Source organism: Monomorium pharaonis, chromosome 2 (assembly GCF_013373865.1).
Source record: "Monomorium pharaonis isolate MP-MQ-018 chromosome 2, ASM1337386v2, whole genome shotgun sequence".
Taxonomy (NCBI): domain Eukaryota; kingdom Metazoa; phylum Arthropoda; class Insecta; order Hymenoptera; family Formicidae; genus Monomorium; species Monomorium pharaonis.
In genome coordinates this window covers 10,125,269-10,140,116 of record NC_050468.1, presented here as the reverse complement: position 1 = coordinate 10,140,116, position 14,848 = coordinate 10,125,269, and the positions used below count along the sequence as shown (strand labels likewise).

At 45.2% G+C, this 14,848-nt stretch overlaps 1 protein-coding gene across 1 annotated transcript in view; it reads left to right on the top strand.

The window, feature by feature from the left end:
- Positions 1-211: 211 nt before the first annotated feature.
- LOC105835209 (iroquois-class homeodomain protein IRX-6) overlaps positions 212-14,848 on the top strand; it is a 38,285-nt gene continuing 23,648 nt past the window's right edge. Inside the window, exon 1 of the mRNA XM_012678269.3 lies at positions 212-3,156. Within this exon, the coding sequence (XP_012533723.1) occupies positions 3,118-3,156 (39 nt within the window). The 5' untranslated portion in view covers positions 212-3,117. The remainder of the gene's footprint in view (positions 3,157-14,848) is intronic.

Below are 14,848 nucleotides of genomic sequence, written 5' to 3'. Positions count from 1 at the left end.
GGCAGTCGACAGCAACGGGAGAGAGGGCAACGAACAAACTACCGGGAAGAAGTCAGCGGCAAGTAAAGCAGCGCCGCCGAGGCTAAACTTCGGGATCTATCGAACTAAAATTGTCGTGTAGTTTCTGCCTCCGTGCCCCCCCCCCCCCCACCAACTCTGTCGTCCCGTCCACCAACCTTCCGTTCACCTCCCCCCTCCGAGCGCGCTACCGACCGCTCACACTCTTCTCGCCCCACCATAGGAGAGCGTGGCAGCATCTCGGCCGGTCGTGTCCCCTCTTTCGTCTCATTCAACCCATCCCCTCCACACAGGGAACGAAAGCCGAGAACGAAGAGGGAAGAAAGCGGCTACGGTGGGGCATCGAGGAGGAAGGAGAGAGCGAGAGCGAGCTATCGGGCCGTCGCGCAAAAGAGCGAGAGACAAAAAACGGAAAGAGGGAAAGGTGGGAAAAGGACGGGAGAGCGAGAGAAGCCCGACTCTCGACGAGGGACGACGACTCATGGACGGAGGGAAGGGAAGGGAAGGGAAACGCAGGGAGCTGCGTTAGCCGAGCCCCACGGACGACTCACCATATTTTATTGTCGCGTTTGCCGACGCTAACCGCCGGCTCCGTGCCCGATCGACGAAGTAGGATGCCGACGACGACCCGTGCGGGAAGAGAAGAGAGCCACGCACGACACCCGGCGCGCTAATACGAGAGCTACCCGCGGAACGAATTCGCGCGCGGGTGTGCACGAGGTGGTGCGGCGAGAGCGTGTGGCATCGGCGCTCGGCAGAGGTGGTGCCCGTACCCCCACTACACCGCGTGTCGCACCGACCTGGACCCTCCCACCCGTCTCGCCGAGGGCAAACCATCTCGCAAAAATCGTCCCCCTTTCCGTGGAAGGAAAAGAACCACGGCGACGACTCTGCCACTGCCACCACCACCACTACCATCATCACCACCACCGTCGTCGTCACCGTCACCACCACTAGACTCGGCGCGGCGAGTTTCGAGCGTTTCTCTCGTCATCGGGCCACCACCACTAGCGCGATACTATCGTTACCGCCAGCGCCACCGGCACTGTGTACCCGTCGCCTCCTCCTACGACACCGCGATCAACCGTCATCTCGCGGAACGTGGGGTACAGGCGGCAACTTACAGACTTACCGCGGCGGACCACGCTTCGTTCGTCCGCGAGAGACAAGCAGGAGCGTGCAGGGCACACGCGGAATCGGGCGACGCGCGCGCGATACGGCCCACCGACCACCAGTGCTTTAATGCCCGCTTGGTGAACGTGAAGCGAATTCGTGTCTCTCCCGTTGACGGTCGCGTGGAAGTGAACACCAAGATAACGAACAAACGTACAGTTGGACTGTTGTCACGTTGGCCGTTGCACGAGAAAAGGAGTCCTACGGATACAAAGTGAGAGAGAGAGAGAGAGAGAAAGAGAGAGAGAGAGAGAGAGAAAGAGAGAGAGAGAGAGAGAGAGAGAGAGAGAGAGAGAGAGAGAAAGCAAAAGAGACGCAGGAAAACAGAAGCAAGACATTGAAACGGAGCAAGAACAGCAACACAGTGTCCGGTCCCTGTTGCTGTTGCGTTGGCGAGCACGCGACGGAAGGATCGACACGCGCCGCCGTCATCAGTTCATACTTGGCGCTTTCGCGGTGCGCGCGATCGGTAGCGCCACGATCGGAGGTAGCCGCGATCGGCACGCGCGAGCGAGAGAGAGAGAGGAGGGAACAAGAAGACGCGTGCGGCATCTCTCTTTCGCGAGCGTTCGGAGCGCGTGATTGCGCAGGCCGCCAGGCGACCGGCTGCGTGGAAGGACCGCGAGGGATAAAAAGAGACGGCCGGTGTGCGCGATTCACATCGTCCTCGCCGTTCTCCCTCATTCCCTCATCACTCTCTCTCTCTCTCTCACTCTCTCCCTCTCTCTCTCTTTTGCCTTCCTCTGTCCTCCTCCTTCATTCCTCTCCTTTTTCAGCGGTGTCCCTCCGACACCCTCGCGCGCGCTCAACCTACCACTCTGCCTCTCTCTTTCTCTCTCCCTCTCGGCGATTCCCCCCTCCCCCTGACCCGTCCCGTCCCTCTAACGCTCGCTCGTTCTCGCTCCCTCCTCCCTCTATCCCGTTCACCCTTCTCGCTCTCCCTCACCGCGCGGCCGTCTCGCTCGCGCTCGCGATCCGTGTACCTCCGCCTTCCTATCCGCCGGAGCGGAGGACTGGATTCCGTCGAAAAGAAACGACGATTCGGAGGATAGTCGCGACCGATCATAGCTGGCGCGTCGATCGGATCAACGGAGTGAACTAGCCCGTCCGCGACTAACCGCATCGCGCGCTACCGCGAGTCGCGACAAGTGCCACGCATCGCGCGACGCGCGGCTCCTCTCTCTGTGTGTGTGTGCCCTTCGTGATCTTTTTTTTCTTTTTTTCCCTTTTTTACCGCGACACTCCGGGGGCCGGGTGCCGGCAGAGGAGCTCGCGCTTTCTCCTCGCTCGCGAGGACCGTTGTCCATCCTCGAACACCATCGACGACGACGACAACACGCTCGAGAGTGATCGGAGAGAGAGAGATAGAGTGCGTGACCACGACCGCATCACGACCGGCCTGCACTTTTCCACGCAATCTTGCCTCGCGAGTGCACTCGCGACAACGACAACGACGACGGCCACGAGGACGAGGGCAACGATACGTAGCGGTTCCACGAGGACCGCACCGGTAGACTGGCTGTCGTCGGTCGCCCTCGCGCCCTCGACCTGTTTCGCCCGCGTGTGACAGTGCGCGAGTGCATATGCCGGCAACGGACCGTCGCCGATTTCGACCGGGCGGCCAGTCGCGACGACGGGAGTGCCGTCGACGCGAGTAGCACCCCCGCCGCCCCCCCGGGGTGGCCGGTGGCACACGCGTCAGGAGGACAGAGAGGGTTTCTCGCGCCTCCCCCGTACGCGTACGCGTAATACGGCGCGCTGGTGAGAATAGGGCAAGGGGCAAAAGTGTGACACGCGAGAGTGCAACTGCGACTGGGTAGCCCAGGACGGTTCGTATACCAACGAACGGCGAATGCCGCGGACTTCTCGGAACGATGATCGCGTAGCGGTGCCCGACCCATCACGGCCCTGAGCGGCCGACACATCATGTCACAGTTCTCTTTCCGAGGATCGCCAAATCTACAGGTGAGTGCTCTCACGATCCCGCGTGGTGCTATCCTCCCGCGACATGACAATCGCGCGTCACGATTAAAGCTCCGTGCGTCCCGAAATTAAGGTGCGTGTGCGCGTGTGGTTTCTATCTGTTGGCTACGAGGATTTTTATTAAGATATACGGAGGAGATCTTCTTTGCACTATTAAACTCGTAGTGTCAAATTTTACTCAATTGAGTCATTTTTAACGATTTCATAAGTCGCCACTGCTCCTACCTAATAAGAAAGTTAAATTTAACAAATCAACGAAGGTTAAATTTAAAAAAATCAACGATATATTGAGTAAGTATTTACTTAATATTAGTCAAATTAACCAAATATTGGGTAGGAGCAATGGCGACTCAATGGAAATTAACAGTGTGGAATTCGTAATAGTCGTGGAAAAAACTTTACTGTAACTCGAGTAAAATTTCACGACACTAAAAGTACAACAAAATTCTTTCAAGTCCACATTGTTCCACGACTACTACGATTATGAGGGCAAATTCTAAAGAAAAAACCCACTCTCCAAGTTACTGAATTAAATCCATCTACAGATTTAAAGGCGTTAATCTCGCGATTCGATAGCTCGCAGCTTTACCGGAAAAGAGCCGATCGGTACAAGTGATTCGATAAGATTGATACAGCGAAGTCAATGATCACAGGACGTAAGCAAGTAGATAAGTCGCAACAATTACTCGCGATCGCGCTCTGTTACCACCAATGATTCCCGCTTGCTTGCTTCGGGCTAGCTTTGATTTCGGTATATCGGGAACCGTTGTAAAAAAAATCACTTAACTCGTGTCAAACAAAAAGTCGGTAATTATCCAAGAAGAAGAGGGAGAAAGAGAGAGAGAGAGAGAGAGAGAGAGAGAGAGAGAGAGAGAGAGAAAGAGAGAGATAAGCAAAGTGGAAAAATCTGGTTGATAAATAACTAAGTCCGTGAAACGGACATCTCGAATGTCGTTCTCTTATCGCTTTAGTAAAACACGGGAAATTGATCTTTTCTCTCTGATCACCAGTCAGAATTATTTATCGCATGTTTATGTATCGTTTACGGTGTATGTCGTGCCAATTGTAAAACAAATTAATCGAATCAGCCAAGAGCCGCGTTATTTAATCAATCCTATCGTCGCGCTTGTTAACATCACGTTTCATTCTCCCCTTAACTTGTGTAAAACTATAAGTACATATCACGTAATCAACAATAAGGAATAGTGAATTGTTTTCATCGTTTTTCCTTCCCGTGTACTAGATATTTTTGCTCCATTTTACGATTACAGGCAGAAAACCAAAAATATCAGACCCGAAAAATACCTGACGCTCTTTTTGCGCAAGTTACGCGGTCGGCATGACATATTTATTTACGTTTGACTTGTAATAGATCCGTCCGTTATCTGCTAAATTATAGTTGTTGACGACACGTGTTGCTAGACTGATAATAAATGTAAAAGTTCTTTTATATATATATATATATATATATATATATATATATATATATATATACATACGTACACTCTGAGTCCAAGTGTAAAAAAATAACACGCTATACTGCATAAAGAGATGAATTTGCATACTTAAACGTCTACTTTCACACATTTGGCTGTTATACGGGAAACTAAATCGCACAAATAAACGAAGCATTTTTTTTACACGCTTGGATTTGTAGCGTACATATAAATGCATATATATATATGTGTGTGTGTGTGTGTGTGTGTGTGTGTGTATGTGTGTATTTGTATATATGTACGTAAAAACTTTGCGTTCCCAATATCTAGTTCGGCATTTTCCTATCTTTATACGTTAATGATAGTTTAATTTGCGTTTCTTTTTTCGCGGTGTACTTAACTCAAAGCGTTAATTCGTTTGAAAGTAAAATGTAGTTAATGATGGAACGTTTAAGTAGCGCGCATGTATTAGTTCTCGCGTCGTAGCTCGCCACGCGTACAGACACGCGTACTCACACACACGTATAATGCATAGCCCCGACAAATCGTATTCCTTATTACTGACTATGTAACGATCGCGCGAGGCGAAAACATTGTCGGCGCGATTACAAAGCAACTTCTCGCCGGTAAGCCGCGACAGAGTGTCATCGTTTGCAGAAAATCACGATCGGCTAATTTTCGCAGCGTGTGGAGCTATGTATATTACTAAAGGCGCGTTTCCTCCCTTAGTAAATAATATTCGCCATTAAAATCACGATGCGTGCGACGCGTCGTCGTTAGGCGTCGTTAACTCGTTTTGGCCTCACGAGGCGTATCGAATAATTTGCGCAGGGAGGAATCCCTCCCTCTCTCACGGCGGCGGCGGAGGTGAGGGTTGTGAAAATGAATAGCCGTTGGCAAGCCGGAGAGGTTCCGTACCCACGTGTCCTGACACGCTGTATATAGGTATACCTTGCATATACGCCGCGCATAGCGCTGAACTGAGAACATGTGTTGCCACGCCTAAATGATCGAAGAGCCCGGAGCTCGGCGGAATAATTATCTTGTCTTACTAACAACGAAGGTTTTTGTCATAATAGCAGCATCGCATGCCGCTGCATTTCAACCGTATCTCGAAGGTGGTAATTGGTGCGTGCTCCACGCGCGCCTTTCCCACACCACGTTCCGTCGCTCTTCCCGCGAATGTAAGCCATTTCATCTTTTATATGCGCGATTGTTACAACACGAATAAATTTCCTTTTACTCTCGCATGAAATTACAATCGAGACGTTACCGTTCGAGGAAAAAAAAATTCCAGCGCGAATACATTGACACCAAGTGCAAGTAACGCGAGAGTAATATTACAATCACTTTGGCACGTTGTTAAAGCTGCTGATAAAATTGTGAATGTTATCTTCTCTTATCAATGTTATATTCCAGTATGTGGAGGTTGAAAAAAGAACGAAGTATAATTACAATCGGTGTATTTATCATTGACTGTCGTTGATATATTACGTATATATGTAGACGATAGCTTGTCACTTGTAAAACGATTTTTTTCCATCTGTAACATCCATCACGTACCGCGCGTATCATTTGGTAATGTGAAACACGTCAACAGAGGAACGTGTGAATTATTTTGTCCCGAGCTTGTTTATTTATGAAAGGTACATTTTTAATTTGCACACCAGAAATGAAAACTTGCCGATCGAATGTCGTTACGTGTAAAATCACAACTTATCGAAATTATTACCTGCCACCATCTTTGCCTGCATAATCGCATCAGATTATCTTAAAAGCGTTTTAAGCGATTACGCTATGTCAATGTTAGTAATTGTTATATATATATATATATCATAGCATATCGTTATTCTCGATGAAATAGCACACCATAAACGCGAATAGCTACACGAAAAAAAATTACTCTCAAATTGAAACTTATGTATTCAAATTAACGCGATCCTTGTTTCATATATAAGCAACAATATATAATCTTCTTAGAAGAATTTGAAAATCTTGAATTTGAAGATATTATAGTCTTATTTCAATACTATAAGTATTATTTTAAAAATATGATATATTTGTTTTGATAATTTTATTCTAAGAAAATTATAATCTTTGATTTAAACATGTAGTATTTTCTATCTAATATTTTTTTCTTTTCTATTCAAGAAAATTATTCTTAAATAACAAGAATATTATTTTCTTGGTTAAACTATATAAAATTTTGAAATAAATCTTCATTTAAGTAAATCTTTTTGATTTAACGCGATATAATCTCATTTCAAGATTTCTATTTTGAAACTAGAGATATTGTCAAAACAAGAATTTTTTTTTTCCGTGTAGGCAATCGTAATTATCAAAGATTCCTAAATGCTTGTAGAGATGTAAGCGAGTTCACTGCCAACGAATCGAATAACGAGAAAAAATTCGTCATTCTATTTTTATCACTTAAAGTCCCAACACCCCCAATTTCCATATCGCATAGATTCAGCGCGTATCCACGATGTAGAAAAGTGATCGAAGCAATAGTGACACTGACCGTTGCCAAAATTAATCTGCCGTACGTTGATCCGATACGTCTCGGCGAACGCGAATGCAACGCTCGACGACGCGACGCTGCGCGATACGTTTTCTCGCTCGCCGTTTAATTCCGGCTTGAAAAATTGTCGCGCCCATAAATACGCGGCTGTCCTTTTTTTTTTGACGGAGCTCGTAAACCGTGCTCTCTACATCGCGGCCAGGCGGTGGCATTAAATTTAGAACGTGGTTGAATTCATATCGCTAATCTGCGTCGGTCAATTTAATTGAGATAACGACCTTTTCGTTCCTCTCCTCCTCACCCTCTCTCTTTTTTCTCTTTCTCTCGTTCTCGCTCACCGTCGTCTTTTCCGACTCGGTCGCGTTATTTTTGCCAGTGTCGCGTCGTAAGAGCAGAGCGCCGACATCGCTGATGTATCGAGGAACCGCCTAGACGAACGTCGCGGTTAAGCCTACAATTTGTTATGCCACTAGCAGCATTTCCACCCGACAAAATGTCACAACACGGGGCTGAACTTGAAATTATCGTATAACCGCGCGTATAACAAGTGCACAAGACGCGCGGGATAGCTTACGTCTGAATTATGTTACGTACGGAGATGTATAGGTGATTTTTTTAATCAAAATGTTACGCTTAAAATAAAATAGCGATGTGGGAAACATGGGTCGGCGTACACTCTGCAGTTTCTCGTGTCGTGTTGCCTTGACATACGATCGGTTTACATTAGTTATGACGACCGCAAGATTAGACGCGACACTGGTTGATAACGGTGCAACGAATTAACTTGATTACGAACGAAGATGAATCGAAGATTCGCGCTTCGAGCTCCGTTTTCGCTTCCGCTTCTTTTTTGCTGGAGAAACAGGATATCCACTATAAAATACTCAATCTGAATTTGCGATTGGTATTCGGTTGAATCACAACGTGCGTTCTAGGATTAATAAGCGAGTATCCGTGTTCCCGTTTCGATTGTATTTCGCTTGCTCTGTGCAGCCGCAATATACGTTTCGTAATATTCACGCGTTCCTTTGCGACAGCGCGACAGAAATTCGTACGTGGGACATTCGTCGGTGGACTTTACTGGGCCTCGAGTAATTACCTGCCTCCTGTTATCGCCGTGTATACGCATGTCGAGTCCCCGATATGAATCGAACGCGGTTACGGGGAAATTCGTTCGATACGGCTGACGATTCGATTTAATCAGAGTATCGATATAATAGATAGCTATCGTAGCCAGCGCGACGAGGATGATACGTAAATGACTTACATAACTAGATTATGTCCAATCGCATCTGAATATATTATAGTACAATCGGTGTATCACACATGTACTTATGTGTTCGTAAGTAGTTCTACACTTAAGTCAAAGTTTTTTTGGAAAAGTTGCGTAAACAAGAATAGAATTGACACTCATGATAATATTTATCTCCACATCTTTTCTTTTTTCAAACGATAATATCATAAATAAATGCGCGACTACAACATTACACGTGCGATACAAGCTGTGTCATAATGAATAAATATCTCGAGAATTAAAATTATAATTTATATAATATTATGTATTTCGTTAAAAAGGGAATAATTAATTAGCAGACTATGGAGAATTATCGGAGGAAAATACACCTAGTTTGGAAAGGAGGAGAGATTCAGTCAGAGACAATTGTATGCCTGAAACGTTCAATGATGGCGATTCGGACGGAAGGGGAGAAAAGAAGAAGAGGGCGGGCTCCCCATTGACAGCAACCGCATAAAAATTATGAATGGTCATATTATTGCAAGTTGGCAGACGGTAATGTGTCGCGCGGCGCGTCTATATAGTCTACAGATATTATATATATATATATATATATATATATACACACTATAAAGATATACATGTAGAAACGATTGTCAGTAGTAAGTTCGCGCCCAGCGGTTAGCGCTGTTTCACTCGCTGACTTGGCGCTACTCGAGCCGGTCTCTAGAGCTGACTCAGATCCGCCCTCGGCCTCTCGCTTGTTCCCTCAATTGTCCTTCTCGCTCTTTCGGCCGCGACACGTTCGTGTTCACATCGCAGGTTACGACAGCTACCACGCGAGCGACATTCGGAAAATTTCGTATCGAATCACGGTTGACTTGGACCCTGTGTTTCTAATCAAAAGGACAAACGATCGATCATAAATCTCCAGCATCGACTTTATCATTCTTTACAATTAGGCAGTGATCGGCCATTAGTAGGGCGATAGTAATCAATAGTAATCAGCAGTACTGAACCGAATTAATTACAAAACAGGTCGGATGTTAATCGAAACACCTCGCCTGCGTCCCCCTTGTCCTTTATCGTCAGGACGAGTAACAGCCTCAACGACGGCAGTTACACGCGTAGTAATTCTCCCACACGATAAGTCTTCGGTAACACAGTAACCGCACAGCCGTAACATAGTAACGCTCTTCCGTAAGCATCGCCAACGAGAATGCGATTACGCCGACGCGGGCGAAAGTAGTATCGCTCTGCTTGGTGCGTGGTGGTGGTACCGTTCGTCACAATGTTGAACCAAGTAACGTACGTACGTACGCTATTGTATCACCACAGGTCCTCTTCTGATAACGTGCCGTCGTCGTCGCCGTCGTCGTCGTCGTCGTCGCTGCCGCGGTCGTTGGTAATCGCTTTACGGCGAAACTTCGGTGTCGGATGACGACTTCGCAGTTTCGCCGCTCTGCTTTTGTCGAAAATACCGCGAGCGAGGGCTCCGCTCGCCGCGGGCCCCCGCCGGGAACCGTGAACGATACGATTGTATGTAACATCCCGGGTGTTTCCCTCCACGGCGATCACGGCAACGATAACGCCGCATTTTGCTCCCCTCGGAAGCACGGGAGTATGACCATAAGCGATTAGCAGGGAGGAATTAATTAATTTAGCTGCATATCGCGCGATCAAATTATCGATGATACTTTGTGAGAAATGTGCGATTTCCACCGGCCGCCCGGCTCGCGTTTCCCGCAATCGCGCAGTTTACGGTCGCCGAAGGAGCATAAATCTCCTCTTCCTCGATTCGTTTCCAACGAATTTCCTCTTTTTTTTTTTCGTACTAAAAAGAAAATATAGAAGAGCGAATTAAATTGACGAATTAATAATAGGAAGATAACAATTTACGCGGAATATTTAGAACGCCACGACTGGCGAAGGGAGTATTGATTCCTTGACACGGCAGAAATTGAATTTGCAAGAATAACTGACCCCCGGAAATAGAGGGTCATTACATTTTTAAGTTATTGTTAGTTAAAATTTGACTCGCACAGGTATTTTCGAACGTACCGTTGGTTTACGCGACTCGTTAAAATCACATCCATGAAGAATATAAAACCTGTTTTCAAATCGACGTATTCCCTGTTAAATTTATTTTATATACTTGGAATTATTCTCAGACTTTAGTGCCTAATTGCTTTTTATTTTTACGTCTCTGGCCGTACTTATTATATATTAGACATTATGGTTTGTTCATTAAATTTTATGTACCAGATTATACGCGGGAAAAGCAGTTTTGATGAAATATCTAACAATTTAGCCAGACACAGAGCTGAAAATAATTTTTTATTAAGCATGATGAGCAAGGTTGAAAAAACTTTTGACATTCTAGCTATCAGCTTGAGGATTTTACATAATTATTTTGTTGGTTCAACAAAATTATTTTCAGATCTGCATCTAGTTAAATTTTTAGATGCTTTAACAAACCCGTTCCACTAAATATTCGGTTTTAATATAACTAAAAATAATTTTACTTCTCCAAATATTTAATAAGTATTACGAAATGATTGGTTATATTATTATGTTTGGAAATACATATTAAATATTAGAAAATTTTAAATTATTTTTTGGTTATTACATTAACCGAATATTCAATTAGCATTATTTCGTTCTACATTTATTTGTTATTAATCTGTCAAAATCTTTTGCCAGTGTAACCGAAGTCATTCTAAGTCATTCATGTAAGTTGTAGGTTTTCCACTGATTTAAAAGATTTAGTCCATCGATCGGCAGTCGAACTAGAATTTGAGAAAGAAATCGTATTCGTATTCAACTGCGGGGAATTAGCGAAGATTTTCACGTTTTTCTGAATGTAACATTTAGCAAATAGAGACGGCGCGGGAAGATAGAGGAAGGGAGAAGGAGAGAGAGAGAGAGGGGGGAAGGGAACGAAGAGAAATATGGATAGGCGAGTCGCGCGGGGTGGGAACATAAGTGAGTGCTGCGAGGCCTAAACACACACGCGAGGAAGGTCCATCAATCTGGCCTGGAGTCAATATTGACTTGGCTGGGCCTCGTTGCAAAGAGGGCATCATCGGCACGCATAAAGAGGATCGGATCGGCCGCCGTGCCGGTCCCTTTTCGCTCGCAGGACACGCGTGACAAATGCTCCGCGCGCAAACACCGGCGCATCTGTGTCCACAGGATAACCGATTCTCTTCCGAATGGCCTATAAATCCTGGAAGTGCAGTCGCGTTGCGGAGATCCGCCGTTCGTTTCCGATTCGACGTACCTCCTATTCGCGTTCTTTACAGGCTTCTCTATCCGACATCCCGTATCGTTCGGAACATCGCCGTCGTCAACCCAGTTTTTTTTACATTTATCGAGCTCTTTGCTGCAGAAGAGATGCTCCTCTCTCGAAATTTTGCTTGAATAAATTCCCCCGTGGATCATCCAAATTCGTCAATTGAAACTAACTGGCATGTCGCGACATCACGTATACACCATGGCAATTTGATCCATCGACTGAGGCAAAATACAAGCACACGTCTCTAGATTTTACATCTGTGAATTATTTAAAGTTTCAATCTTGAAACAATATGAATAATTTCCGTGTTTCTCGCTACGCTAATATCTCGTACGTTATCGAATAGGCACTTAAACAAAAATATTCCCTTTTAAGAACTTGTCCGCTTGTTATTCCCAGTGCCCTCCAGCGATGTGTTTTCGCGACGGGGCTTTTTGTCGCTGCCAAGAAACATTGCTGATCGCGCTATTACTCGTTCCTACGTCGATATGTTCGTTGTACCGCGCATACAAATCGGTTGTCGTAAGTAAGATGCGTGCGCCAGGTGCTGCCGCGGTATCGGTGTGTGTACCGAGCGCGCCGATCCTCCGTCCGCTGCTCGTCAGGTATCCGTTCACGACCGCTTTAATCCGAGGACGTGCACTTTTTCTTTTCTTTCCCCTCCCCTTCCTCTCCCTCCCCCCCCCTCCCCGCCAGACCCGGACGACGGTCCATCCATCGATCATCGACTCGCGGCGCAATGCGTGCGATATCGGTTTTTCGCGACGCGTGAGCGATGGGTATGTCCCGCGATTCAGGTATCCGAGTATACCGCGAACGACAATCGGTGTACGAGTGTCGGGAGATCCCGGTGTAACTTTTCGCAAACTCCTCGAAGATGTCAGGTCGACACTAAGCGGCGCGATCCTCCTCCGCGGTGTTCAAATATCCGCCGCATACTATATATTCGCCGACGAGACGAATTCTCTCTCGCTCGTCCCCGTCGTCTCGTTCGCCGCGACACGGCGCAGGTAGATCGCAACGATCGCTCGTCCGCTTTATCGCCAACCGGTTTTTACAGTATGCATCGAGTAACGGATGCTCGCGCGAAACTTCACACCGAACCGGGTGTAAGTAAAACGTATAATTATGCGAATATCGCGAAAAAGGGAGAAAGGGCGTCTCCGTTCGCGTGCCGAGGCATTAGCGCATTCGGAGTAAAAATTGAGTCTGATTATTATTCCACAGTTGGCGTTTGATATCTGCCTCTCCTCTGAAATATCCATAAATATAAATCCGAAATGATACGTGGAATGATACGATTTTAGTTTTAACGAATGGCTGGCGTGCGACGGATGATAAGAGTCACCCCAAACGGCACGCGAAATTTCGTATCAAACATATAAAAAAAAAGGAAAAGAAAAAATTCGTGCAAGTCTAGCATGAGCAAAGTGGCAAAATCTCAGTTTCTTTCCTTTAATCCATAATATTTTTTAATCCATAATTCTTCGATTTTGATACCTGCGTTTCAATTATAAGAACGACTAATCGATGCGAGAGATATATTATAACAAGGGTAATTTATTCTAAAATTTCAGTAAACGTAGGGGGTTGGAAAAATCGATATTGCTGCATCGCAATGCGATTGCTAATTCGCAATGTAACTCTCCGCGGCGCGGCGCGTGTTTCTTTGCCGGGCATCTACAAGAGAAATCACAGTGATGGCAATTAGCGCGCTCGTGGCACAAACGAGGGAACGACGGGCTAACGCATCGATATATCGGTATACGGCGAATAATTATTGCTTTCGTCGGTCGCTACCGGCACGCTGCGTGCCACGTAATACTACCTCGAACCTCGAAGCCACCTCGCTACTTTAAAGGAGACAGCGGCAGTGTCTACGAAACCAGTGGTGCTTAAACTTAACCTGATATTTAAATTTTTTCTATTTTTCTATATGGTCTATATGTTACTCATTTATAATCTTTCTTAGAATTAGTAATAAAAGATTATTGAAAACTTGTGACGACATCTTTCGTAAAGATTTTGAGAATTCCATAAACATGTTCTACACATATTTAAATATGTACACTGAAAAACTAGGTATTTGATATTCATGACTATAAAACAAATGGAAATAATTATAGTTATAGGAGCATTTTTATATCATAATTAATAATGCTGTAATGTTATTAAACGTGCGTAATATGTTACACTGACAAAAAAATGATTACAATTACCATGAATTAAATATAATTGGCATAAGACATGGACTATTATGACTATTATATTATATGGCAATTATATTTAAATTATAGTAATTGTAATCATTTTTTGTTGATTCGCAATATATTATTATTATTAATAACAATAGAAATGATAACTATAAGTGGAGCTTATAATCATAATTATTTTACATGCGATTATAGTCACAAATACATTCTCTTAGTATGTTACAGAAATTATAGTTTTCCATTAATGGTTATTACAAATAATATTTGAAGGGAACCCAGTAAAAAAAATAAAAGTGGAAAAAATTTAATTTTAAAGTCTTTTAAATCTGTACATTAAATCTGTTTCGTTAGTTAGTAAAAAATGAATGTACATAAAGTTTGGTTTAGAAGGAAATAACGTTAGGCACCACTGCGCGACACCTCGTGGAGGTGATATAGTTGCCCCTGCGGTTTGCACGGTTGCGATTGCTGGAAGCAGCAGCTTCGATGCGATCGCATCGGGTAACTCAGCTCCGCCGCCTGGCTTCCTCTCTCGAGGAGTAGGACTGAATTATGGCCCATGGTCGCGGACACTCGCCAACACGCTTCGTCGTTTAACCCTTTGCCCGATCCGGAGTCCCGAAGCGCATTCTTGCCATCGTCGGCTTTTCCCTCGAACCCGCTGGAATCTTACGATTTCTGGGAGAGAATGGTCAGATGTATGATTACGCATCCGATGTGTGTGTGAGAGAAAGAGAGAGAGAGAGAGAGAGAGAGAGAGAGAGACCGGTTTCTTTGCATTTAAACGCGACGCGAATGTCGAGCATATTTTTGAATCAAATGAATTTTCATTATTTTTTTCTTTTTGTAAAATTAAGACTCTGCGATATCGGCGATATTTTCATATTTATATTTAAATACAATACGTCGGCATAATAATGGAAATTGTACTCTTTAAGGCGCGCATACTTCTCTGAGCCGGACATAACGGAG